This window comes from Taudactylus pleione, unplaced genomic scaffold (genome assembly GCF_031769625.1).
Source record: "Taudactylus pleione unplaced genomic scaffold, aTauple2 ptg000085l, whole genome shotgun sequence".
NCBI classification, from domain to species: Eukaryota; Metazoa; Chordata; class Amphibia; order Anura; family Myobatrachidae; genus Taudactylus; species Taudactylus pleione.
In genome coordinates, this window is record NW_028284487.1 from 16,075,530 (window position 1) to 16,100,793 (window position 25,264).

The 25,264-nt window shown below is 39.6% G+C and overlaps 2 protein-coding genes across 2 annotated transcripts in view; one reads left to right on the forward strand and one right to left on the reverse strand.

Annotated features, from left to right (window-relative positions):
- Window positions 1-19,022, forward strand: part of B3GAT3 (beta-1,3-glucuronyltransferase 3) — a 31,352-nt gene extending 12,330 nt beyond the window's left edge. The window contains exons 5-6 of the mRNA XM_088468387.1: window positions 15,720-16,010; window positions 16,779-19,022. Coding sequence (XP_088324513.1) covers window positions 15,720-16,010; window positions 16,779-16,877 — 390 coding nt within the window. The 3' untranslated portion in view covers window positions 16,878-19,022. The remainder of the gene's footprint in view (window positions 1-15,719; window positions 16,011-16,778) is intronic.
- A 682-nt stretch (window positions 19,023-19,704) lies between these two features.
- Window positions 19,705-25,264, reverse strand: part of ROM1 (retinal outer segment membrane protein 1) — a 113,873-nt gene continuing 108,313 nt past the window's right edge. The window contains exon 3 of the mRNA XM_088468388.1: window positions 19,705-20,310. Coding sequence (XP_088324514.1) covers window positions 20,104-20,310 — 207 coding nt within the window. The 3' untranslated portion in view covers window positions 19,705-20,103. The remainder of the gene's footprint in view (window positions 20,311-25,264) is intronic.

Genomic DNA, 25,264 nt, shown 5'->3' on the forward strand with positions numbered 1-25,264 from the left:
TGTATATACAGTATATGTACTTCTCGCTCGCCCTACTGATGATTGTGTATATACAGTATGTGTACTACTTCCCGCTCTCACTACTGATGATTGTGTATTTACAGTATGTGTACTACTTCCCGCTCTCACTACTGATGATTGTGTACATACAGTATATGTACTTCCCGCTCTCCCTACTGATGATTGTGTACATACAGTATATGTACTTTCCGCTCTCCCTACTGATTGTGTATATACAGTATATGTACCTCTTGCTCTCCCTACTGATGATTGTGTATATACAGTATGTGTACTACATCTCGCTCTCCCTACTGATGATTGTGTATATACAGTATATGTACTTCCGGTCTCCCTACTGATGATTGTGTATATACAGTATATGTACTTCTCGCTCTCCCTACTGATGATTGTGTATATACAGTATGTGTACTACTTCTCGCTCTCCCTACAGATAATTGTGTATATACAGTATATGTACTTCCCGCTCTCCCTACTGATGATTGTGTATATACAGTATATGTACTTCTCGCTCTCCCTACTGATGATTGTATATATACAGTATGTGTACTACTTCTCGCTCTCCCTACTGATGATTGTGTATATACAGTATGTGTACTACTTCCCGCTCTCCCACCTGATGATTGTATATATATATATATATATATATATACAGTATGTGTACTACTTCTCGCTCTCCCTACTGATGATTGTGTATATACAGTATGTGTACTACATCTCGCTCTCCCTACTGATGATTGTGTATATACAGTATGTGTACTACTTCTCGCTTTCCCTACTGATGATTGTGTATATACAGTATATGTACTTCTCGCTCTCCCTACTGATGATTGTCTATATACAGTATATGTACTTCTCGCTCTCCCTACTGCTGTGTATATACAGTATGTGTACTACTTCTCGCTCTCCCTACTGATGATTGTGTATATACAGTATATGTACTTCTCGCTCTCCCTACTGCTGTGTATATACAGTATGTGTACTACTTCCCGCTCTCCCACCTGATGATTGTATATATATATATATACAGTATGTGTACTACATCTCGCTCTCCCTACTGATGATTGTGTATATACAGTATGTGTACTACTTCTCGCTTTCCCTACTGATGATTGTGTATATACAGTATATGTACTTCTCGCTCTCCCTACTGATGATTGTGTATATACAGTATATGTACTTCTCGCTCTCCCTACTGCTGTGTATATACAGTATGTGTACTACTTCTCGCTCTCCCTACTGATGATTGTGTATATACAGTATGTGTACTACTTCCCGCTCTCCCTACTGATAATTGTGTATATACAGTATATGTACTTCCCGCTCTCCCTATTGATGATTGTGTATATACAGTATATGTACTTCCCGCTCTCCCTACTGATGATTGTGTATATACAGTATATGTACTTCTCGCTCTCCCTACTGATTGTGTATATACAGTATGTGTACTACTTCCCGCTCTCACTACTGATGATTGTGTATATACAGTATATGTACTTCCCGCTCTCCCTACTGATAATTGTGTATATACAGTATATGTACTTCCCGCTCTCCCTATTGATGATTGTGTATATACAGTATATGTACTTCCCGCTCTCCCTATTGATGATTGTGTATATACAGTATATGTACTTCCCGCTCTCCCTACTGATGATTGTGTATATACAGTATATGTACTTCCCGCTCTCCCTACTGATGATTGTGTATATACAGTATATGTACTTCTCGCTCTCCCTACTGATGATTGTGTATATACAGTATGTGTACTACTTCCCGCTCTCACTACTGATGATTGTGTATATACAGTATATGTACTTCCCGCTCTCCCTACTGATAATTGTGTATATACAGTATATGTACTTCCCGCTCTCCCTACTGATGAGTGTGTATATACAGTATATGTACTTCTCGCTCTCACTACTGATGATTGTGTATATACAGTATATGTACTTCCCGCTCTCCCTACTGATGAGTGTGTATATACAGTATATGTACTTCCCGCTCTCACTACTGATGATTGTGTATATACAGTATATGTACTTCCCGCTCTCCCTACTGATGAGTGTGTATATACAGTATATGTACTTCTCGCTCTCACTACTGATGATTGTGTATATACAGTATATGTACTTCCCGCTCTCCCTACTGATGATTGTGTATATACAGTATATGTACTTCTCGCTCTCACTACTGATGATTGTGTATATACAGTATGTGTACTACTTCTCGCTCTCCCTACTGATGATTGTGTATATACAGTATGTGTACTACTTCTCGCTCTCCCTACTGATGATTGTGTATATACAGTATGTGTACTACTTCCCGCTCTCCCACCTGATGATTGTATATATATATATATATATATATACAGTATGTGTACTTCTTCTCGCTCTCCCTACTGATGATTGTGTATATACAGTATATGTACTTCCCGCTCTCCCTACTGATGATTGTGTATATACAGTATATGTACTTCTCGCTCTCCCTACTGATGATTGTGTATATACAGTATATGTACTTCCCGCTCTCCTTACTGATTGTGTATATACAGTATATGTACGTCTCGCTCTCCCTACTGATGATTGTGTATATACAGTATGTGTACTACTTCTCGCTCTCCCTACAGATAATTGTGTATATACAGTATATGTACTTCCCGCTCTCCCTACTGATGATTGTGTATATACAGTATATGTACTTCTCGCTCTCCCTACTGATGATTGTGTATATACAGTATGTGTACTACTTCCCGCTCTCACTACTGATGATTGTGTATATACAGTATATGTACTTCTCGCTCTCCCTACTGATGATTGTATATATACAGTATGTGTACTACTTCTCGCTCTCCCTACTGATGATTGTGTATATACAGTATGTGTACTACTTCCCGCTCTCACTACTGATGATTGTGTACATACTGTATATGTACTTCCCGCTCTCCCTACTGATGATTGTATATATACAGTATGTGTACTACTTCTCGCTCTCCCTACTGATGATTGTGTATATACAGTATGTGTACTACTTCCCGCTCTCCCTACTGATGATTGTGTATATACAGTATGTGTACTACTTCCCGCTCTCCCTACTGATGATTGTGTATATACAGTATGTGTACTACTTCTCGCTCTCCCTGCAGATGATTGTGTATATACAGTATATGTACTTCTCGCTCTCCCTACTGATTGTGTATATACAGTATATGTACTTCCCGCTCTCCCTACTGATTGTGTATATACAGTATATGTACTTCTCGCTCTCACTACTGATGATTGTGTATATACAGTATATGTACTTCTCGCTCGCCCTACTGATGATTGTGTATATACAGTATGTGTACTACTTCCCGCTCTCACTACTGATGATTGTGTATATACAGTATGTGTACTACTTCCCGCTCTCACTACTGATGATTGTGTATATACAGTATGTGTACTACATCTCGCTCTCCCTACTGATGATTGTGTATATACAGTATGTGTACTACTTCTCGCTTTCCCTACTGATGATTGTGTATATACAGTATATGTACTTCTCGCTCTCCCTACTGATGATTGTCTATATACAGTATATGTACTTCTCGCTCTCCCTACTGCTGTGTATATACAGTATGTGTACTACTTCTCGCTCTCCCTACTGATGATTGTGTATATACAGTATATGTACTTCTCGCTCTCCCTACTGCTGTGTATATACAGTATGTGTACTACTTCCCGCTCTCCCACCTGATGATTGTGTATATATATATATATACAGTATGTGTACTACATCTCGCTCTCCCTACTGATGATTGTGTATATACAGTATGTGTACTACTTCTCGCTTTCCCTACTGATGATTGTGTATATACAGTATATGTACTTCTCGCTCTCCCTACTGATGATTGTGTATATACAGTATATGTACTTCTCGCTCTCCCTACTGCTGTGTATATACAGTATGTGTACTACTTCTCGCTCTCCCTACTGATGATTGTGTATATACAGTATGTGTACTACATCTCGCTCTCCCTACTGATGATTGTGTATATACAGTATATGTACTTCCCGCTCTCCCTATTGATGATTGTGTATATACAGTATATGTACTTCCCGCTCTCCCTACTGATGATTGTGTATATACAGTATATGTACTTCCCGCTCTCCCTACTGATGATTGTGTATATACAGTATATGTACTTCTCGCTCTCCCTACTGATTGTGTATATACAGTATGTGTACTACTTCCCGCTCTCACTACTGATGATTGTGTATATACAGTATATGTACTTCTCGCTCTCCCTACTGCTGTGTATATACAGTATGTGTACTACTTCTCGCTCTCCCTACTGATGATTGTGTATATACAGTATGTGTACTACTTCCCGCTCTCCCACCTGATGATTGTATATATATATATATATACAGTATGTGTACTACTTCTCGCTCTCCCTACTGATGATTGTGTATATACAGTATGTGTACTACATCTCGCTCTCCCTACTGATGATTGTGTATATACAGTATATGTACTTCCCGCTCTCCCTATTGATGATTGTGTATATACAGTATATGTACTTCCCGCTCTCCCTACTGATGATTGTGTACATACAGTATATGTACTTCCCGCTCTCCCTACTGATGATTGTGTATATACAGTATATGTACTTCTCGCTCTCCCTACTGATTGTGTATATACAGTATGTGTACTACTTCCCGCTCTCACTACTGATGATTGTGTATATACAGTATATGTACTTCCCGCTCTCCCTACTGATAATTGTGTATATACAGTATATGTACTTCCCGCTCTCCCTATTGATGATTGTGTATATACAGTATATGTACTTCCCGCTCTCCCTACTGATGATTGTGTATATACAGTATATGTACTTCTCGCTCTCCCTACTGATTGTGTATATACAGTATGTGTACTACTTCCCGCTCTCACTACTAATGATTGTGTATATACAGTATATGTACTTCCCGCTCTCCCTACTGATAATTGTGTATATACAGTATATGTACTTCCCGCTCTCCCTATTGATGATTGTGTATATACAGTATATGTACTTCCCGCTCTCCCTATTGATGATTGTGTATATACAGTATATGTACTTCCCGCTCTCCCTACTGATGATTGTGTATATACAGTATATGTACTTCCCGCTCTCCCTACTGATGATTGTGTATATACAGTATATGTACTTCTCGCTCTCCCTACTGATGATTGTGTATATACAGTATGTGTACTACTTCCCGCTCTCACTACTGATGATTGTGTATATACAGTATATGTACTTCCCGCTCTCCCTACTGATAATTGTGTATATACAGTATATGTACTTCCCGCTCTCCCTACTGATGAGTGTGTATATACAGTATATGTACTTCTCGCTCTCACTACTGATGATTGTGTATATACAGTATATGTACTTCCCGCTCTCACTACTGATGATTGTGTATATACAGTATATGTACTTCCCGCTCTCCCTACTGATGAGTGTGTATATACAGTATATGTACTTCTCGCTCTCACTACTGATGATTGTGTATATACAGTATGTGTACTTCCCGCTCTCCCTACTGATGATTGTGTATATACAGTATATGTACTTCTCGCTCTCACTACTGATGATTGTGTATATACAGTATGTGTACTACTTCTCGCTCTCCCTACTGATGATTGTGTATATACAGTATGTGTACTACTTCTCGCTCTCCCTACTGATGATTGTGTATATACAGTATGTGTACTACTTCCCGCTCTCCCACCTGATGATTGTATATATATATATATATATATACAGTATGTGTACTACTTCTCGCTCTCCCTACTGATGATTGTGTATATACAGTATATGTACTTCCCGCTCTCCCTACTGATGATTGTGTATATACAGTATATGTACTTCTCGCTCTCCCTACTGATGATTGTGTATATACAGTATATGTACTTCCCGCTCTCCTTACTGATTGTGTATATACAGTATATGTACTTCTCACTCTCCCTACTGATGATTGTGTATATACAGTATGTGTACTACTTCTCGCTCTCCCTACAGATAATTGTGTATATACAGTATATGTACTTCCCGCTCTCCCTACTGATGATTGTGTATATACAGTATATGTACTTCTCGCTCTCCCTACTGATAATTGTGTATATACAGTATGTGTACTACTTCCCGCTCTCACTGCTGATGATTGTGTATATACAGTATATGTACTTCTCGCTCTCCCTACTGATAATTGTGTACATACTGTATATGTACTTCCCGCTCTCCCTACTGATGATTGTATATATACAGTATGTGTACTACTTCTCGCTCTCCCTACTGATGATTGTGTATATACAGTATGTGTACTACTTCCCGCTCTCCCTACTGATGATTGTGTATATACAGTATGTGTACTACTTCCCGCTCTCCCTACTGATGATTGTGTATATACAGTATGTGTACTACTTCTCGCTCTCCCTGCAGATGATTGTGTATATACAGTATATGTACTTCTCGCTCTCCCTACTGATTGTGTATATTCAGTATATGTACTTCCCGCTCTCCCTACTGATTGTGTATATACAGTATATGTACTTCTCGCTCGCCCTACTGATGATTGTGTATATACAGTATGTGTACTACTTCCCGCTCTCACTACTGATGATTGTGTATATACAGTATATGTACTTCCCGCTCTCCCTACTGATAATTGTGTATATACAGTATATGTACTTCCCGCTCTCCCTATTGATGATTGTGTATATACAGTATATGTACTTCCCGCTCTCCCTATTGATGATTGTGTATATACAGTATATGTACTTCCCGCTCTCCCTACTGATGATTGTGTATATACAGTATATGTACTTCCCGCTCTCCCTACTGATGATTGTGTATATACAGTATATGTACTTCTCGCTCTCCCTACTGATGATTGTGTATATACAGTATGTGTACTACTTCCCGCTCTCACTACTGATGATTGTGTATATACAGTATATGTACTTCCCGCTCTCCCTACTGATAATTGTGTATATACAGTATATGTACTTCCCGCTCTCCCTACTGATGAGTGTGTATATACAGTATATGTACTTCTCGCTCTCACTACTGATGATTGTGTATATACAGTATATGTACTTCCCGCTCTCACTACTGATGATTGTGTATATACAGTATATGTACTTCTCGCTCTCCCTACTGATGATTGTGTATATACAGTATATGTACTTCCCGCTCTCCCTACTGATGATTGTGTATATACAGTATATGTACTTCTCGCTCTCCCTACTGATGATTGTGTATATACAGTATATGTACTTCCCGCTCTCCTTACTGATTGTGTATATACAGTATATGTACTTCTCGCTCTCCCTACTGATGATTGTGTATATACAGTATGTGTACTACTTCTCGCTCTCCCTACAGATAATTGTGTATATACAGTATATGTACTTCCCGCTCTCCCTACTGATGATTGTGTATATACAGTATATGTACTTCTCGCTCTCCCTACTGATGATTGTGTATATACAGTATGTGTACTACTTCCCGCTCTCACTACTGATGATTGTGTATATACAGTATATGTACTTCTCGCTCTCCCTACTGATGATTGTATATATACAGTATGTGTACTACTTCTCGCTCTCCCTACTGATGATTGTGTATATACAGTATGTGTACTACTTCCCGCTCTCACTACTGATGATTGTGTACATACTGTATATGTACTTCCCGCTCTCCCTACTGATGATTGTATATATACAGTATGTGTACTACTTCTCGCTCTCCCTACTGATGATTGTGTATATACAGTATGTGTACTACTTCCCGCTCTCCCTACTGATGATTGTGTATATACAGTATGTGTACTACTTCCCGCTCTCCCTACTGATGATTGTGTATATACAGTATGTGTACTACTTCTCGCTCTCCCTGCAGATGATTGTGTATATACAGTATATGTACTTCTCGCTCTCCCTACTGATTGTGTATATACAGTATATGTACTTCCCACTCTCCCTACTGATTGTGTATATACAGTATATGTACTTCTCGCTCGCCCTACTGATGATTGTGTATATACAGTATGTGTACTACTTCCCGCTCTCACTACTGATGATTGTGTATATACAGTATGTGTACTACTTCCCGCTCTCACTACTGATGATTGTGTACATACAGTATATGTACTTCCCGCTCTCCCTACTGATGATTGTGTACATACAGTATATGTACTTTCCGCTCTCCCTACTGATTGTGTATATACAGTATATGTACCTCTTGCTCTCCCTACTGATGATTGTGTATATACAGTATGTGTACTACATCTCGCTCTCCCTACTGATGATTGTGTATATACAGTATATGTAATTCCGGTCTCCCTACTGATGATTGTGTATATACAGTATATGTACTTCCCGCTCTCCCTACTGATGATTGTGTATATACAGTATATGTACTTCTCGCTCTCCCTACTGATGATTGTGTATATACAGTATGTGTACTACTTCTCGCTCTCCCTACAGATAATTGTGTATATACAGTATATGTACTTCCCGCTCTCCCTACTGATGATTGTGTATATACAATATATGTACTTCTCGCTCTCCCTACTGATGATTGTATATATACAGTATGTGTACTACTTCTCGCTCTCCCTACTGATGATTGTGTATATACAGTATGTGTACTACTTCCCGCTCTCCCACCTGATGATTGTATATATATATATATATATATATATACAGTATGTGTACTACTTCTCGCTCTCCCTACTGATGATTGTTTATATACAGTATGTGTACTACATCTCGCTCTCCCTACTGATGATTGTGTATATACAGTATGTGTACTACTTCTCGCTTTCCCTACTGATGATTGTGTATATACAGTATATGTACTTCTCGCTCTCCCTACTGATGATTGTCTATATACAGTATATGTACTTCTCGCTCTCCCTACTGCTGTGTATATACAGTATGTGTACTACTTCTCGCTCTCCCTACTGATGATTGTGTATATACAGTATATGTACTTCTCGCTCTCCCTACTGCTGTGTATATACAGTATGTGTACTACTTCCCGCTCTCCCACCTGATGATTGTATATATATATATATATACAGTATGTGTACTACATCTCGCTCTCCCTACTGATGATTGTGTATATACAGTATGTGTACTACTTCTCGCTTTCCCTACTGATGATTGTGTATATACAGTATATGTACTTCTCGCTCTCCCTACTGATGATTGTGTATATACAGTATATGTACTTCTCGCTCTCCCTACTGCTGTGTATATACAGTATGTGTACTACTTATCGCTCTCCCTACTGATGATTGTGTATATACAGTATGTGTACTACTTCCCGCTCTCCCACCTGATGATTGTATATATATATATATATACAGTATGTGTACTACTTCTCGCTCTCCCTACTGATGATTGTGTATATACAGTATGTGTACTACATCTCGCTCTCCCTACTGATGATTGTGTATATACAGTATATGTACTTCCCGCTCTCCCTATTGATGATTGTGTATATACAGTATATGTACTTCCCGCTCTCCCTACTGATGATTGTGTATATACAGTATATGTACTTCCCGCTCTCCCTACTGATGATTGTGTATATACAGTATATGTACTTCTCGCTCTCCCTACTGATTGTGTATATACAGTATGTGTACTACTTCCCGCTCTCACTACTGATGATTGTGTATATACAGTATATGTACTTCCCGCTCTCCCTACTGATAATTGTGTATATACAGTATATGTACTTCCCGCTCTCCCTATTGATGATTGTGTATATACAGTATATGTACTTCCCGCTCTCCCTACTGATGATTGTGTATATACAGTATATGTACTTCTCGCTCTCCCTACTGATTGTGTATATACAGTATGTGTACTACTTCCCGCTCTCACTACTGATGATTGTGTATATACAGTATATGTACTTCCCGCTCTCCCTACTGATAATTGTGTATATACAGTATATGTACTTCCCGCTCTCCCTATTGATAATTGTGTATATACAGTATATGTACTTCCCGCTCTCCCTACTGATGATTGTGTATATACAGTATATGTACTTCCCGCTCTCCCTACTGATGATTGTGTATATACAGTATGTGTACTACTTCTCGCTCTCCCTACTGATGATTGTGTATATACAGTATGTGTACTACTTCCCGCTCTCCCACCTGATGATTGTGTATATATATATATATATATACAGTATGTGTACTACTTCTCGCTCTCCCTACTGATGATTGTGTATATACAGTATGTGTACTACATCTCGCTCTCCCTACTGATGATTGTGTATATACAGTATATGTACTTCCCGCTCTCCCTATTGATGATTGTGTATATACAGTATATGTACTTCCCGCTCTCCCTACTGATGATTGTGTATATACAGTATATGTACTTCCCGCTCTCCCTACTGATGATTGTGTATATACAGTATATGTACTTCTCGCTCTCCCTACTGATTGTGTATATACAGTATGTGTACTACTTCCCGCTCTCACTACTGATGATTGTGTATATACAGTATATGTACTTCCCGCTCTCCCTACTGATAATTGTGTATATACAGTATATGTACTTCCCGCTCTCCCTATTGATGATTGTGTATATACAGTATATGTACTTCCCGCTCTCCCTATTGATGATTGTGTATATACAGTATATGTACTTCCCGCTCTCCCTACTGATGATTGTGTATATACAGTATATGTACTTCCCGCTCTCCCTACTGATGATTGTGTATATACAGTATATGTACTTCTCGCTCTCCCTACTGATGATTGTGTATATACAGTATGTGTACTACTTCCCGCTCTCACTACTGATGATTGTGTATATACAGTATATGTACTTCCCGCTCTCCCTACTGATGATTGTGTATATACAGTATATGTACTTCCCGCTCTCCCTACTGATGAGTGTGTATATACAGTATATGTACTTCTCGCTCTCACTACTGATGATTGTGTATATACAGTATATGTACTTCCCGCTCTCCCTACTGATGATTGTGTATATACAGTATATGTACTTCTCGCTCTCACTACTGATGATTGTGTATATACAGTATGTGTACTACTTCTCGCTCTCCCTACTGATGATTGTGTATATACAGTATGTGTACTACTTCTCGCTCTCCCTACTGATGATTGTGTATATACAGTATGTGTACTACTTCCCGCTCTCCCACCTGATGATTGTATATATATATATATATATACAGTATGTGTACTACTTCTCGCTCTCCCTACTGATGATTGTGTATATACAGTATGTGTAATACATCTCGCTCTCCCTACTGATGATTGTGTATATACAGTATATGTACTTCCCGCTCTCCCTACTGATGATTGTGTATATACAGTATATGTACTTCTCGCTCTCCCTTCTGATGATTGTGTATATACAGTATATGTACTTCCCGCTCTCCTTACTGATTGTGTATATACAGTATATGTACTTCTCGCTCTCCCTACTGATGATTGTGTATATACAGTATGTGTACTACTTCTCGCTCTCCCTACAGATAATTGTGTATATACAGTATATGTACTTCCCGCTCTCCCTACTGATGATTGTGTATATACAGTATATGTACTTCTCGCTCTCCCTACTGATGATTGTGTATATACAGTATGTGTACTACTTCCCGCTCTCACTACTGATGATTGTGTATATACAGTATATGTACTTCTCGCTCTCCCTACTGCTGTGTATATACAGTATGTGTACTACTTCTCGCTCTCCCTACTGATGATTGTGTATATACAGTATATGTACTTCTCGCTCTCCCTACTGCTGTGTATATACAGTATGTGTACTACTTCCCGCTCTCCCACCTGATGATTGTATATATATATATATACAGTATGTGTACTACATCTCGCTCTCCCTACTGATGATTGTGTATATACAGTATGTGTACTACTTCTCGCTCTCCCTACTGATGATTGTGTATATACAGTATGTGTACTACTTCCCGCTCTCCCTACTGATGATTGTATATATACAGTATGTGTACTACTTCTCGCTCTCCCTACTGATGATTGTGTATATACAGTATGTGTACTACTTCCCGCTCTCACTACTGATGATTGTGTACATACTGTATATGTACTTCCCGCTCTCCCTACTGATGATTGTATATATACAGTATGTGTACTACTTCTCGCTCTCCCTACTGATGATTGTGTATATACAGTATGTGTACTACTTCCCGCTCTCCCTACTGATGATTGTGTATATACAGTATGTGTACTACTTCCCGCTCTCCCTACTGATGATTGTGTATATACAGTATGTGTACTACTTCTCGCTCTCCCTGCAGATGATTGTGTATATACAGTATATGTACTTCTCGCTCTCCCTACTGATTGTGTATATACAGTATATGTACTTCCCGCTCTCCCTACTGATTGTGTATATACAGTATATGTACTTCTCGCTCGCCCTACTGATGATTGTGTATATACAGTATGTGTACTACTTCCCGCTCTCACTACTGATGATTGTGTATATACAGTATATGTACTTCTCGCTCGCCCTACTGATGATTGTGTATATACAGTATGTGTACTACTTCCCGCTCTCACTACTGATGATTGTGTATATACAGTATGTGTACTACTTCCCGCTCTCACTACTGATGATTGTGTACATACAGTATATGTACTTCCCGCTCTCCCTACTGATGATTGTGTACATACAGTATATGTACTTTCCGCTCTCCCTACTGATTGTGTATATACAGTATATGTACCTCTTGCTCTCCCTACTGATGATTGTGTATATACAGTATGTGTACTACATCTCGCTCTCCCTACTGATGATTGTGTATATACAGTATATGTACTTCCCGCTCTCCCTACTGATGATTGTGTATATACAGTATATGTACTTCTCGCTCTCCCTACTGATGATTGTGTATATACAGTATGTGTACTACTTCTCGCTCTCCCTACAGATAATTGTGTATATACAGTATATGTACTTCCCGCTCTCCCTACTGATGATTGTGTATATACAGTATATGTACTTCTCGCTCTCCCTACTGATTATTGTATATATACAGTATGTGTACTACTTCTCGCTCTCCCTACTGATGATTGTGTATATACAGTATGTGTACTACTTCCCGCTCTCCCACCTGATGATTGTATATATATATATATATATATATATATATATATATACAGTATGTGTACTACTTCTCGCTCTCCCTACTGATGATTGTGTATATACAGTATGTGTACTACATCTCGCTCTCCCTACTGATGATTGTGTATATACAGTATGTGTACTACTTCTCGCTTTCCCTACTGATGATTGTGTATATACAGTATATGTACTTCTCGCTCTCCCTACTGATGATTGTCTATATACAGTATATGTACTTCTCGCTCTCCCTACTGCTGTGTATATACAGTATGTGTACTACTTCTCGCTCTCCCTACTGATGATTGTGTATATACAGTATATGTACTTCTCGCTCTCCCTACTGCTGTGTATATACAGTATGTGTACTACTTCCCGCTCTCCCACCTGATGATTGTATATATATATATATATATATATACAGTATGTGTACTACATCTCGCTCTCCCTACTGATGATTGTGTATATACAGTATGTGTACTACTTCTCGCTTTCCCTACTGATGATTGTGTATATACAGTATATGTACTTCTCGCTCTCCCTACTGCTGTGTATATACAGTATGTGTACTACTTCTCGCTCTCCCTACTGATGATTGTGTATATACAGTATGTGTACTACTTCCCGCTCTCCCTACTGATGATTGTGTACATACAGTATATGTACTTTCCGCTCTCCCTACTGATTGTGTATATACAGTATATGTACCTCTTGCTCTCCCTACTGATGATTGTGTATATACAGTATATGTACTTCTCGCTCTCCCTACTGATGATTGTGTATATACAGTATGTGTACTACTTCTCGCTCTCCCTACAGATAATTGTGTATATACAGTATATGTACTTCCCGCTCTCCCTACTGATGATTGTGTATATACAGTATATGTACTTCTCGCTCTCCCTACTGATGATTGTATATATACAGTATGTGTACTACTTCTCGCTCTCCCTACTGATGATTGTGTATATACAGTATGTGTACTACTTCCCGCTCTCCCACCTGATTGTGTATATATATATATATATATACAGTATGTATACTACTTCTCGCACTCCCTACTGATGATTGTGTATATACAGTATGTGTACTACATCTCGCTCTCCCTACTGATGATTGTGTATATACAGTATGTGTACTACTTCTCGCTTTCCCTACTGATGATTGTGTATATACAGTATATGTACTTCTCGCTCTCCCTACTGCTGTGTATATACAGTATGTGTACTACTTCCCGCTCTCCCACCTGATGATTGTGTATATATATATATATACAGTATGTGTACTACTTCTCGCTCTCCCTACTGATGATTGTATATATACAGTATGTGTACTACATCTCGCTCTCCCTACTGATGATTGTGTATATACAGTATGTGTACTACTTCTCGCTTTCCCTACTGATGATTGTGTATATACAGTATGTGTACTACTTCTCGCTTTCCCTACTGATGATTGTGTATATACAGTATATGTACTTCTCGCTCTCCCTACTGATGATTGTGTATATACAGTATATGTACTTCTCGCTCTCCCTACTGCTGTGTATATACAGTATGTGTACTACTTCTCGCTCTCCCTACTGATGATTGTGCATATACAGTATGTGTACTACTTCTCGCTCTCCCTGCAGATGATTGTGTATATATAGTATATGTACTTCCCGCTCTCCCTACTGATTGTGTATATACAGTATATGTACTTCTCGCTCTCCCTACTGATGATTGTGTATATACAGTATGTGTACTACTTCCCGCTCTCACTACTGATGATTGTGTATATATAGTATATGTGCTTCCCGCTCTCCCTACTGATGATTGTGTATATACAGTATATGTACTTCCCGCTCTCCCTACTGATGATTGTGTATATACAGTATATGTACTTCCCGCTCTCCCTACTGGTGATTGTTTATATACAGTATATGTACTTCCCGCTCTCCCTACTGGTGATTGTGTATATACAGTATATGTACTTCCCGCTCTCCCTACTGGTGATTGTGTATATACAGTATATGTACTTCCCGCTCTCCCTACTGATGATTGTGTATATACAGTATATGTACTTCCCGCTCTCCCTACTGATGATTGTGTATATACAGTATATGTACCTCTTGCTCTCCCTACTGATGATTGTGTATATACAGTATGTGTACTACTTCCCGCTCTCCCTACTGATGATTGTGTACATACAGTATATGTACTTTCCGCTCTCCCTACTGATTGTGTATATACAGTATATGTACCTCTTGCTCTCCCTACTGATGATTGTGTATATACAGTATGTGTACTACTTCTCGCTCTCCCTACTGATGATTATGTATATACAGTATGTGTACTACTTCTCGCTCTCCCTACTGATGATTGTGTACATGCAGTTTATTACTTAGATGGTGCAGTAAATTATCTTCACTGCTTATTTTTATTAAAGAACAGATAATATACAGGTATAGTGCCTGAGGCATCATTTAGTATTTCCATAGTTGTGCTATAATGTGGGTTTTCTATTTATAGATGCGCCACACACTGAAAGTGTCTATCTGGCCAGTTGGCTTGGTCGGAGGACTGATGTATGAGGGGCCACTAGTGGATGGGGGCAGAGTAGTTGGTTTTCACACTGCCTGGAAGACCCACAGACCATTCCCCATAGACATGGCTGGATTTGCAGTGTCTTTGTCCTTACTTCTGAATCATCCCAAGGCATGCTTTGACCCAGATGCTGAGAGGGGCTTCCTGGAGAGCAGCTTACTGGGACAGCTGGTGACAGTGAGTGAACTGGAGCCACGAGCCGATAACTGCACTAAGGTGGGTATGTGTGTATCTATGTGTGGCTAATGCAGAGATACCATAGTAAGAGCAGGATGAAGAAGGGGTAAATTTGCTAAAGTGAAAGTTTTTAGAAGTGAGTTTTATAAGAGATGTTGCCCATAGCAACTAATCAGATTCTACTTAACATTTAACTAGCACCTTCTAGAAGATAATATTTTGTATTTGATTGGTTGCTATGGGCAACATCTCTTCTAAAACTCACTTCTAAAAACTCTCACTTTGGTAAATTTACCCCTTACAGAGTAGAAAGTTTATTGGAGAAATAAACTCTTAAGTAGAGATGAAGCACAAAGCAAAGGGGATCTTATAGTGTTCCAAAAATATTCATTTACATTCAGTTTTCCACAGCACAGTTTTATTATAGTCTTTGAAGTATTTACTTATTATTGGCTTCCTTTGTGTCTAGTTTATAGCCTTAGGAAAGAAAGAGTCCTACACTATTGTCACTCTATTACAAAGCATTCTCAGGTGATTTTAACAGTTCTATATTCTTCTTACTACTGATGGCCCTTTAACAGAATATGTCTGCGTAGCGGCACTATAGCCTTGGATATGCAGATAGCCCAGAGATTAATAAATGTGATCAGAAATCAGGTAGGAAAACTGACACAAACTGGTTAAGGATTTTTACCATCTGTGTAATTAGGGATTATAATTTGCATGTATGTGATGGCGGCCTGCCTGCCACCTGTTTTCCAACTTCTATTCATCATGTATCTGACATGTGACCATCTGCCTACACAGATCTGGGTGTGGCATACAAGGACCGAGAAACCTAAACTCAAGCAGGAAGATTTACTGGAGAAACAAGGAAGGGGGTCAAACCCTAAAATACAGGTGTGATCCAATCACAAATGGTTGTCTTCCATTTATATAAGTGACCCAGCTTTCAGATCCTGACTTTATGTATGTATAACAGTTCGGCAGGGACTGTATATGTGTGTTTGTATATATGTTCCTATAGCACATTGTTTGCAAAGCAATGGTGTTTGATATTTTATGGGGAGTTTTTTTGTAAAAAGAAGAACACATGGATCAAATAAAATATTCCTATGTTATATTATATTTTTAAAATAGACATTAAATTATAATACTAATATTAGACCTATAACAAACTTCTAATTATTTGTGGACCACAAACGTGTGTGTTCTTATTTTGGAATGAATACTTTAAGGGGTCTTAAATCCAAAAATAGAATATTCAGAATCTTAATAAGCCCTCAACATGCTGTTCTCAGTCAGTTATCGCATGATGCTGGAAATATAATACCGTAGTTCAAGCTATTGAGAGATATAAATACAATTTTGGAAACTATTGTGTAGATCTATAAAAGTAGATATAGCACATAACATCCAATTAGATTGTCATTTTAGAAAAGGAAACCCAACATCTGGTTACTGTAGACAATACAAGCTTTTGTTTAGTAACATTTGGAACCGGTTTTATAAATGTTGCCTGTGGTTGTTTTACATTTTATATAATTATTATTTTAAATTTTTTTTTGTTACAAAAAGTAAACTTCTGAGTTTATTTATCATTGTGATTGCTGATGTATGGGCCACATAAAATAACCAAACAATTGGGGCAATTTCCCGTTTTGCTGATGATTGTGTAATTATATCTGAAATGTATGGGGTTCACCGATTGACGATTCCGAGCAAAAAGTGTTCAACATGTTGGATTTCACCGAGCAATCGAGTCAGTAGAGTGCTAGTGTATGGTAATGATCAGCCAATTTGCCAACCGATACTAATAAAATGATGAGCCTTTCACAATTGGCAGATCTGATATTTGCTGAAAATTATATACAAATCACTGAAAACGATTTGTAATGTATGTGTGCATGTTGGAGAATCGGGAAAAAACGCAGAACCGCTGAATAGATTATGGGCCAAATGTAATAGAGTGAGAGTTTAGAAAGGTGAGAGTTTCTGACACTTTTTCAACTTTGCCAATGTAATAGAGTCCAAAGACAAAGTAACAGAGCGAACTTGCATGTTTTTTTAGACTTAAAAAACTCTCACGATTTAAAATCTCATTCATATGTTTTCCCATTTTGAAGATAAAGCTCAACCAATGTGAGAGATTACTGCTAAACTCTCACATTTTCTAAACTCTCACCCTATTACATTTGGCCCTTTGTGTCTGATTGCTGATAAATGGGCCCCTTTTACTTTCAAGTTTTTTGCTACAGTTAACCAGCGACTCCAAATACTTGTTTAAATTTTAATTGTATCAAAATGATTCCTGCCCTATTTATCAATCTTTAAAAAAAAAAAAAAATTGTAGCAATTGCCGTTTCTGCATAATTTATGAATTGTTGCTATGTACTAATAGCACAATGCAGGGGATGTCACAGCAATACCTGGCTTAGCACTGCAGATCGCAGTCCCCCTTATCATCAATGTGTGTTACAATCTGACCCCTATGTACAAAGAGGGCTTTGGCCCTGCTGGTTTGCAGTCACCATCTTCAGATGGTGTAAACTGCTTTAAGCCTACGGAGGCTTACAAGTAGGAGAGATCTCTGGTATTACTGGTAAGAATCATTCTTTATTATTGGTTGTGTCCCATAGAGCTGTGAACAAAAATAAGCATTGTTTACCTGCCCTCATACCTGGAAAATGCACAGTCGCACTTAGCCTGAGGCTTCAATGGGAGATCATGGCTAATTGTATATGCCACCATGTGTAGTCTAGCTTCTGGTAAGAGAGGCTAGGCCAGAATAGTGATTAGAGGCCCCTGACAAACCGTGCAGGAAGATTATGGTGGTCTGCAACTATTCATGAAGCTGTGTTCCCACATCTACCTTGTTAAGCAGATCATTTCCACTGAAATTTTAAGAAACTAGGGAACCGAGATACTTAGTGGCCAGTTCAATTCAGTGATGTGACGCCGAACATTACTGCGGTTATCTGCTTCTCACGTGTCCGCCATATACCGTATACTCAACATTGCCAGTTTTTTTGTTTTTGGGGGGGGGGGGGGGGGTTTGCGCATATCAATGGAGTGCATGGAAAAACTAGCCATATTACTGACTGCAATGTGCTGTGACTGAACATCCTATTTAATTCCATCTCCAACTTATTGTCTACATCTGGCTCAACCTATTGGCAGAATTTCATGTGATTGTTTTTACAAACTAAAAATAACTTCCCCCAACTAGTAAAACTGCAATGACCTGCACCCAGGACACCTACAGGTTGCTGTTATTACTTGGAGTGAAGCCGTCAGCACCTCCAATCAGTTAATCTGATCTCCATGTCTTCATGAATGAGCTTTGTATTCAAATTTTAATTTTTGCCCTCTTGTAATAGGCGTCTGTACATATTTTCTCATTTTATTGTTCATAAATATTCTCTGGTTGAGAATAGTAATAGTGACTGGGCTTTTCCTCTATATGAATAAACCAATTTTAATACACATCATGTATGTAACGTAGAATAAAACATAGTGCATGTAGTTGTTTATGTTCACTAGAGTCACAGACATGATTGTAACTGCGGGGAATTTTACATGAAGAGATGGGTCTTGGTATTTAATAAAGAATGTTTACTAAGGGCACCGAGCCTGAATTATTTGTACATAAATGTCCCTTTTATAAGTTATTGGAGAGAGCCGAGTTGTGGGTGACCACATGAATAAACAGTTTACAGCATAGAATCTTGTGTCTTTATTTATTGTAATCATACATCCTAGTGTGCGTCCTACATAGAATTAGGAGATGGTAATAAATGTCATGCTCTGTGCTTCTTTAGATGTCATTGGTGCATATTCTCTGTGTGTCATTCTCCTTCAGTCCCCACAATACAACATTGTATTACAGTCTTTTTTTATTTCCTTCTCTGCTGAATCTACATTTTTTTTTGCATCTACATCTGGGAGAACCACGTCCCCTCCTCCAAATAATTTTATCCCACCCACATCTCAATGGCAGCAGCAAACACAGGAGGGACACCCAGGGTCTTCCGTTCAGAGGGCAGGTATTTAATATACAAGTAGCCTTGGGCTATCTCTACAGTCTATACAATCTCCAGAGCATTTTCCTGTGCACTCCTCCATGTTTGGTTTAGCTGGCTGCAGCGTCTCCCCCTCCACCAGCTGCCTCCCCAGCATTGGACTTGAAGAGTGCTTTGGTTTTCTCCAGGCTGCTGCTAATGGTCTCACCTACACCCTTTTCAAGCAGGAATCCTTCAGAATCAGTCTCGACATCCTCCACTCCAGTTATCTTTTCCATGGAGGTCTGGAGGAGACGAATGCTGATTAGGACTGCGGCCTGAAAAGAAAGAGATTGTACATATAGGACTCTTGGTTGGTGGCATGTTGAAAATAATTTGACGTAACGCAAAATAATATTTAATATGTATTGGTGATAAAATTAGGAACTGGAAATAACATACTATCACTAAAAATTCTGTTCAGTTTGTGTATTGGAACCTGCTTAGGGTTTGAACAGGAAAATGGCTATTCTGGGTAATTTTGTTTAAAGGGGTTGTTAATTTTTGATCAACCACCCTTTTTAAGAGAACATATCCCCTACATACAGCAAATAGGTGATTCTCCCCCCTCCCTTCTCCCTCCTGGAACCCATTCCATATAGCTCTGTTGTCAGAGGCGGATCTAGACTTTTCATTTAGGGGGGGGGGGCTTTAATGATGACCAGGACTCCTTTCCTGGCACCTACCCTTCCGGGTTTGGGGGGAACACACCCCAGTGCAATTGTGGACAGGTGCATGGAAAGAATCTATGTATACAGACACTTGGTAGGAATCCCCCGTTTAATTGAAAACACACTGAGATTATATATATATATATATATATATATATATATATATATATATATAAAATATCTACATCCACGTACGCACACATAGAGTTATATATAACTCCATTTATCTGTGTGTGTGTGTATATATAAATAAATAAATATATATATATATATATACATACATACATACATATACACACACACACACACACACACACACACACACACACTGGTGGCCACAATTGCGGACACTTTTTGAAAGTTTATCAACTTCGAATGCTTAGAAAAACTGTTTCACTTCACACAGTGCAATGATTCATATATCAAATGAAAGGAAATTTAATGCTGAATTCAACACAATAAACAGAGGTCAAATATTTGCATTACAAGGGAAGTTATGGTGTGAAAACAACGCTTAGGGTGAAAATCCCTGTGTACTTATGATGTTACTGTCCTATCAGTATTTCGTTGGGTATCCTTTATTTTTCAAGACAGCAGCACAGCAACGTGATCCAGGATTGTGGTGTTACATGAAAATGGTCTTTCGTATGCAGCAGTTGCGAGAGATAATGGTGGGAATGTGACATCAGGAATACGAAAGTTTTGTTTACGCTATCAGGAAACACTGGGCCTGATTCAGAGCCGGACGCAATTAGCGCTCGCTCGTCCAGAAAATAGGGGTGGCTATTCAAATGAACCGTTCGCTGTTTGCGGTCTGTTCACGCCTCTAGGTCTGAACTAGCGAACAAAACTTGCGGTCGTTTTTTGGGAAACTACGCCCCCTGGCCGCTCGCATCCTACGTCATGTCCGCTATTTATTAGATTAATCGAGTACATCGACCAGGGTATGAACTGCTCGCTATTCTTGTGGTTGGTTTTTGCTACCACAATTTTGCGAGCAGTTCTGGCTATAAAATAACCCAATGACTTGGTCAATGACGCTGCTGTTTTAATTATGCACACCCATAAAACGCCCGTTTTGACCTTTAAGCACGCCTGCGTTCTGATTTCTACTCCCCGTTTTCAAGCACCTTCCCCTGTTACCACCCACATACACCTCTTTCTGTCACTCAAATTATCAGGCATTCGCTATTTTGCGAGCACATGAATTTCGACCGCACTGACTGGTTCGCGCATGCGTATAACGATCCGTGCGCATGCGCAGTTGGCCAAACATCGCTCGGAGCGAACGAGCTGCTGCTTACGAGTGAGTCTGAATCAGGCCCACAATCTATACAAAACAAAGAAGGAAAAGGCTGGAGAAAGTGCACAACAGCTGTTGATAGGAGAATAAAAAGAATTTGTGTCAGGGACAGATGGATGTCATCTGCAGCCATTAGCAGTGACCTGAGTGCAACTGGTGTATTTGTCAGTGCAAGAACGGTACGGAGAAGACTAATGGAGGTTGGCCTAAAAGGTAGGATTCCCCCAAAAAAGCCATTGCTGAATAAAAAGCGGCAGCAGAAACTAATACAGTGGGCAAAATAACACATTGCATGGACAGAAGGTCAGAGTGATATGGAGTGATGAAACTAAGATATCGAAATTAGGCAGTGATGGGAGAAAATATGTGAGACGTCGCATTGAGGAAGAAGTACATCCAGATTGCATTCAAGTGACAACAAAGAATCCTACAAGTGTTATGATCTGGGCATGTATGACAGCAGTTGCCGTAGGCCGCCTTTATGTCATAGATGGCACACTGAACAGCAGAAAGTACATTGACACCATCCTACAACCAAAACTTTTACCTTCTATCAGGGATCTCCCAGATAATGCCCCATTTTTTTCCCATCAGGATTCAGCTCCCTGCCACACTGCATGGATATGAGAACAGTGGTTCACGGAGAATGACATACAGGTGCTGGGATGGCCAGGAAACAGCCCAGACCTGAACCCCATAGACCATTTGTGGTTCCGTTTGAAAAACCTGGTACATCTGAGGCATCCATCCAATAAAAGACAATTAATTGAGGCTATGATTGTCTCATGGCACCACATAATAAAGAAGGAAGAGCTCCAAACACTGGTTGGCTCAATGCCACATCGCTGTGCTGCTGTCTTGACAAATAAAGGATACCCAACGAAATACTGATAGGACAGTAACATCATAAGTACACAGGGTTTTTCACCCTAAGTCTTGTTTTCACTGCATAACTTCCCTTGTAATGCAAATAATTGACCTCTGTTTATTGTGTTGAATTCAGCATTAAATTTCCTTTCATTTGATATATGAATCATTGCACTGCATGAGGTGTAACAGTTTTTATAAGCATTCGAAGCTGAAAAACATTAAAATTTCAAAAAGTGTCCTCAATTTTGGCCACCACTGTGTGTATGTATGTATGTATGTGTGTGTGTTTGTGTATATGTGTGTGTATATATATATATATATATATATATATATATATATATATACACACACACACACACACACTTTCCCCTCCGCTCCACATGTACAGTACACACACAGCCATACGTTAACCATCCCCAGCCCCCTCTCCTCCTTCCCAGGGCTGCAGACACTGGCTGCTCCCACAGTGCGGCACCTGCGGTACTGATACCAGGGAGGCAGGGTGGAGGGATGAGGAGGAGGGGAGGCTCGGACGTTACTGTAGCAGGAGGGATAGAGAGGTGATAATAAAGGGGGAGGAGATGGTCTATCTCATGGATCCATGTATGGAGCATTCTATCACCTCAGAGTTGCTTCCCTTGTTACTGCCCGGCCCTGGAGCCGCTGTCACGTCATGCTATCCTACTGTAATTCCTGTGACCTAGACAGCGGGCATCAGGAGCAGTACTTGTACCCAGACACAGACAGGAGCAGGAGGCGGGACCATCAGCCAGTAGCACTTGTTTAGAAAGTTACTCTGTGGTCGCGACTCGTACCTGGACCATGAGGCTGCGTCCTGTCTGGGGGAGTGTTTGGGGCCTGTGCTAGGGGTATTTGTGAATGCTGCAATCGCCCCCCCTCCTCTCCTAGATCTGCCACTGTCTGTTGTGGAGCTGTTCATGTCATGTCAAACATTGGCTTTAGCCGTATTAAATGCAGTCTGCCATCTAGCTTCAGGTAACATAGGGCATTAGCAGTACGGGTAGGGGAGATACAACACGCGATTGGTCACAGAAGCTTCCTTTTCTGACAGCTAGTGTCATATATGCAGTTAAGTAAGTGCTGCTACTGCTTGAGGAACACTTGCTTTGAACAGCTGCATGGAGATAAAACTCAGCCCATTTATAAAAAAGGATATTTAATAATTGCATTTCTGCCTGATGGAATTAATGTTCCATGTGTGGGGAAGGGACAGATGGAAGGCCTTGGTTCAGTTTAGCAAATTTACCACTGTAAGTGATGGAACTAGCATTTCTGTGCCCAGCTTACGCTTCACCTAGGTATGTACTGATTAGCTCAGCGCCCACCATCCAAAGAAGCCAATATTTGCACCCATCTGAGGTGCAGGAGAGGGTATCTAAGTCCTCTATCTCCTCAATGAAGGAGAATACATACAAGATCTACTATAGATGGTACCTGCCTGTTTCCACAGAATGTACAATTCCGCCTCAGGCTGGTGTTGGAAAGGTTGCTGCGAGGTAGGTACTTGAGAGCTCAATATTGGGATGAAGTTACTTCTCTTCTGTTATAGAAGTTCATAAGGTACCACTGACTAATACCCCTTTCACATTGCCAGCAATAACCCAGGTTATTACATGTGAACACGCAGCAACCCGGGTTACTGTGCAGTGTGAAAGGGCTAGGATGAAATAACCCGGCATTTCAACCCTGGTAATGTGCAGAGTTGTCAGCCATTGCAGGGGCGTGCATAAAGTAACCCTTTTGCAACTGATAAATCGCCCCTTTTACTCATGGACAGCAACGAGTGATATGTGTGCAGAAGTCCTATCGCAGAGATGTGATGTAAAGCCGGCACTCCACATGTAAAATAAAACAACTGCCCAGATGCCCTCAGAGGGCCATTGGGCAATACCCAAACATATGCAAAGACAAAAGCTGCGGCACTCCCAGGACCTTTAAATGAAGACTCCAGACAATACTGTATCGGCGTTCAACGGTTCAGTCTACTCAACTTTTATCAAGACTGAAATGCTGAACACTGATGCAGTATTGTCTGGAGTCTTCATTTAAAGGTCCTGTGAGTGCCCCAGTTTTTGTCTGCATATACTGTATATATTATGGATTATTTTTTTCCTTCTTGAGTAGAAAATGAACACAAATTTGTTAAATCGTATGAAATAGTAGCTAGCTAACCACTGTTGGATATGAAGCTTGCCAACATTGATAGATCCAGTGTAACCTGTATGTAGCTGCAGCTCTAAGGCTAAGCACTGTTAGATCCATGTACCCAGGATCTAACCATTTGTACATTTATGCCAGTGGCATTACTGGGGTCAGTGACATCTAGTTGGCAAAAATGATCTGACTGCACATGTATCTCAATTGCAA